Source organism: Chionomys nivalis, chromosome 5, assembly GCF_950005125.1.
Source record: "Chionomys nivalis chromosome 5, mChiNiv1.1, whole genome shotgun sequence".
Taxonomy (NCBI): Eukaryota; Metazoa; Chordata; class Mammalia; order Rodentia; family Cricetidae; genus Chionomys; species Chionomys nivalis.
This window is the reverse complement of record NC_080090.1, coordinates 82821435-82825494: the sequence shown is the minus strand read 5'-3', so window position 1 is coordinate 82825494 and position 4060 is coordinate 82821435. Positions and strand designations below refer to the sequence as shown.

General features: G+C 55.2%; 1 protein-coding gene across 1 annotated transcript; it reads right to left on the bottom strand.

Annotated features, from left to right (window-relative positions):
* Positions 1 to 1540: 1540 nt before the first annotated feature.
* On the bottom strand, positions 1541 to 2702 carry Gpr25 (G protein-coupled receptor 25). Its single transcript, XM_057770987.1, has one exon. It carries the CDS (start codon positions 2618 to 2620, stop codon positions 1541 to 1543), a length of 1080 nt encoding a protein of 359 aa, XP_057626970.1. The 5' UTR covers positions 2621 to 2702.
* Positions 2703 to 4060: the final 1358 nt, after the last annotated feature.

Here is a 4060-nt window from a genome sequence, read left to right as displayed (position 1 = left end):
CACAGAAGCATCAGTCTGTGTAGCTCTCCAAGATCCACAGTCTGGCAAGGACGTGGTTCTCAGGGACAGCCCTGATCCTGGAATCCTTTTCCCTCACTGATCAAGATGTTTCTAAGTCAAATCTTTTCAAATGAAAACATTGCCTAGGCTGGGCCGTGGTGTCGCACGCCTTTAATCCCATCACTTGAGGCAGAAGCAGGCAGATCTCTGAGTTAGAGGCCAGCCTGGTCTGTAGGGTGAGTTCCAGGACAGGCTCCAAAGCTACAGAGAAACCCTGTCGCAATAAACCAAAAATCAGAAACCAAACAAACAAAAGAAAAACAAAAACAAAGAAACAAACAAACAAAAAAAAACCAAATAACAAGAAAAAAATTCTTTTCTAAGCCTTCCAGAAGCCTCAAAGGATAAACCAGAGTCTGAAATGGTTAACTCCAAAGATTTGTACTGGAAGGACTCCCAGAGCTTGGGGGAAAGCCTGGACCACATTTTTTAAAAAATCAAAATTACACATCTCTTCCTTGAAATGACACCTGGCAGGCAGATGCTGTACATCTTCCTCTTGGTTTTTTTTTCCTTTCATCTTGCAAGCTTCAAGATGTGAGATGTCCTTTAAAAGAATAAGCAATTCTCTGCCCCCCTGAGAGTGCCACATTGACACAGGTGCAACTGGTCCTCTCCATCTCAACATCACACAAACCATCACCCCGAGGCGCCTCAACTTGTGAGTTGAGTTTTGTCTGGTTGTGTGATGCACTTTCTGACACTCATTTGACTCTTGCTGTTCAAGTCAAGACACAGTTGCCAACTAGGGCTAACAAATGGTTTATTATCATTATTGAGATGTGAACTCACAGAAGAACCTGGGGTCCCTGGATGAGTGATGGGGAATCTGAACACCCCCTGAAAATTTCAGATCCCAGCATTCAGAAGGAAGGCCAGAACAGCTTCTCCAGAGGGGAGAGGGGTCGCCACAGCAGGGCAGGTACTCTGAGGGAACAGGTGGGAAGAACCAAGTTGGGCAGTTAGTTCACTCTGGGGTTGGTGAGCCTTTGAAAATGAAAATCCAAACTGGGAATGAGACAGGATTCAGGCAACACAGCAACAAAGATGACCAGAGCGAGAGAACTGCCTCTCCTCTCAGAACAGTTTTGAGGTGGCATTGCTAGAGGGCTGACTTGGAGAAGAAATTTCTCAGGGGGCAAAAGCTTTTGCAGGGGCAAGAATAGTCAGGGCAAGAAGGATCTTTGAGAGTCTGGGTTGGATGTTTGGGCTGAGCTACATCAAATGAAGCAAAGAGGAAAACCTTCTTCCCTCACATCTACTCCGTGAACCCGCGCTTTTCCCATGCTTCTCCAGGTGGGTATCTACAGCCTTTCTTGCCCAGGGGAAAATTAAGGAAACACCCCCATCTTCCCACGCCTATCAGTCTGTGAGAACAGCCAGTCTTAGCTGCCAGCTCTTAGAAAGCCGATGCACAGTCTGGGGTGAATCTGGGAGCACTGTCGCCCCGCGGCCGCTCCACCTGTGCCACCCGGGGAGGCTACCAGGACGAGGCAGAGCTCGCCTTTGGGGACCGGCCCCAGAAAACCGAGCTGTCGTTCCTGGAGAGCGAGGACGCCGAGCTGATCCTTTGCACCTGACGCCCGGCGCGCGTGCACACCCCGAACCGGGCCCGGGCTCGGAACGAGCGGTCCAGCAGGAGGTAGATGATCGGGTTCGCACAGCTGTTGACGAAAGCCAGGCAGGTGGCAATACCCAGACCCCAGCGCAGCGCCAGTAGCAGAGCGCAGGGCAGCGGCAGCGCCCGGAGGCGCGCCAGGTGGAAGACGGCGCGCAGGATGCCGAAGGGCAGCCAGGAGCCCACGAAGACGCTCTCCACGGCGAAGATGATGCGCAGCGAATTGCTCCGGGCCCTCCCCACGCGCGGCAGGCGGCGCGACACTCGGCAATAGAAGACCAGGGTGACCGCCAGCGGCAGCGCGAAGGTCAGCAGCAAGAGCAGCAAGCCGAGGCCCTGAAGCGCATCCGATGGCTCCTCGGCGCACTGGCTGCCCACGCCGTCGGGGCTCGGCTTTAGCCCGCGGTACAGCAAGGCCGGCAGAGCGGCCAGGAACGCCGCAGCCCAGGCGCCGCAGCACGCGGCTCGCACACAGCGGGGGCTCCGCAGCGACCGCGCTCTCAGCGGCCGGCCTACGGCCAGATAGCGGTCCACGCTCATGCCCGCCAGCAGCAGCGCGCCCGCGCAGCGCGTGGCTGCCAGCGCGAAGCTGCTGAGTTTGCACAGGCCGTCGCCGAAGGGCCAGAGGCCGCCTTTGGCCTCCGCCGCGGCCCACAGTGGCAGCGTGAGTACGAAGCCCAGGTCGGCGGTCGCCAGGTGCAGCACGAAGGTGTCCACCAGTCGCCGCGGTCCCCGCTGCCTGATCAGCAGCCACACCACGAAGGCATTGCCGGGCATGCCCACAGCGAAGGCGGCCAGGTAGAGGGCAGGGATGATGGCATGGCTGTAGGGCAGGTCCCAGGCTGGGCAAAGCTCCATTTGATCCAGGGAGCCAGAACCTGAATAGTAATAGTCCCAGAACGTCGTACCCCAGCTTTGTGTCCAGGCCTTGGTGGATTGCATGGCTAGGGTCACTGGGCCTGCGTGCACCTGGGCGCCGTGCAGCTCTCTCTGAGCAGGAGGGGTTTGCTTTTCAAGGCCGGTGCCCAGCACCTCCCTTCCTGCCACCCCAGGCTGAGGCGAAGGGGTGAGTAGGAAGGTGAAGGGGAGAAGAGTGTGGGCCGGGAGGGGCAGGCCTCTGTGATGGAAATGGTGGCTTCCAAGTTGAGGCTGATCTAAAGGGGGCTTCATGACTGATTACTATAAGGAATGTCCTTATGAACTGGGAGACCTGTGACCATTCAGAGTTGATGGCTCATCATTTCTGGGTGCTCAGTCTATTATCTGGGCTGCGGGGGGGGGTGCGTGAAATTTGATATGGGACACAAGAGGCAGTGGGTGCCCTAAAGCATTTACCGGTTCTCACCAGGGGTTGCTTTTGACCAGACACAAGGGCTTCTAACTAGGAAGATGCCTCAGTTTCTGTCTGTAATTTGCTCTGCCGTGCGGCACAAAGGGGGCCTGGAGGTTGAGGGACCCTCCCATGCTTCCTGATCAAGAATAGCCTCAGAGCTCCTGGACTAATTAGTTCTGGGATGAAGGGCTGGATGTGTCATCTGGAGTGGCTTTTGGCCCTAGTCCAGTCCTCGTGGCGCCTGCGGAAGGGTTTTAAAGCTAGGGAGGGTAGCCGCAGTTGGAATGCCCTGCTGGAAAGGGCCAGGGCCCTAGGTTAGCCCTCCTCCTTTCTCATCCTTCAAAACCTTGCCGGGGTAAGTCAAACAGGGCCATAACCTCGACGACACAAAATGGCCCCAAACAAAGCAACAGATTTGCTGTTCTAAATCATGAGACAGGAGTTCAGAGAGCCCTTGTGGAGTGAGGAGAAGGAGAGAGTTCATGGATAAGGGTGTGCAGGATGCCTGAGCTTGCATGGGATGGCAAGAGGCGGGACAAGGGTGGGTGAGGGAAAACATACCTTCTCAAGGAGCTGCACACAAATTCTTAACCGATATCTATTGAGTTGTGCTTCTTTCTGTTCCATCAACAGTGACCTCTCTGTGTAGCAGGCATTGTTCTGGGCATTGCAAGAAATGCATCTTTACTTCCGATCCATAACTGAGGCAGGGAAAGACACAGGCCGTGTGTGCAATAGCCAACATGCCATCATTCAAACCGTGGTCCATGTTTAAAACAAAGTCTGCCTGGAGCTTAGAAGTAAGGGCTGTGCTGCTGGTGGGAAAAGGCCGCTGAGGGACAATGCTTCAGGTCAGGTCTAGGAAGAGGATAAAGGTAAAAATGTGTGGCAGAACAGGGAGGGCGAGCCAGCCTAGGAGGAGATATAAGAGCAAGGACACTGCGACAGGCAGGAAGACACCGGCAGACTGCGAGAGCCTAGGGTAGGCGTGTAGGTGCGTGAGCAAGCGGCCATCAGATGAAGCTGACGGCATCAAGGTGCCTGATCCT

Bases quoted from the DNA above. Each gene is read 5' to 3' on its own strand.
- Gpr25 (XM_057770987.1), bottom strand. From the start codon at position 2,620: ATGCAATCCACCAAGGCCTGGACACAAAGCTGGGGTACGACGTTCTGG.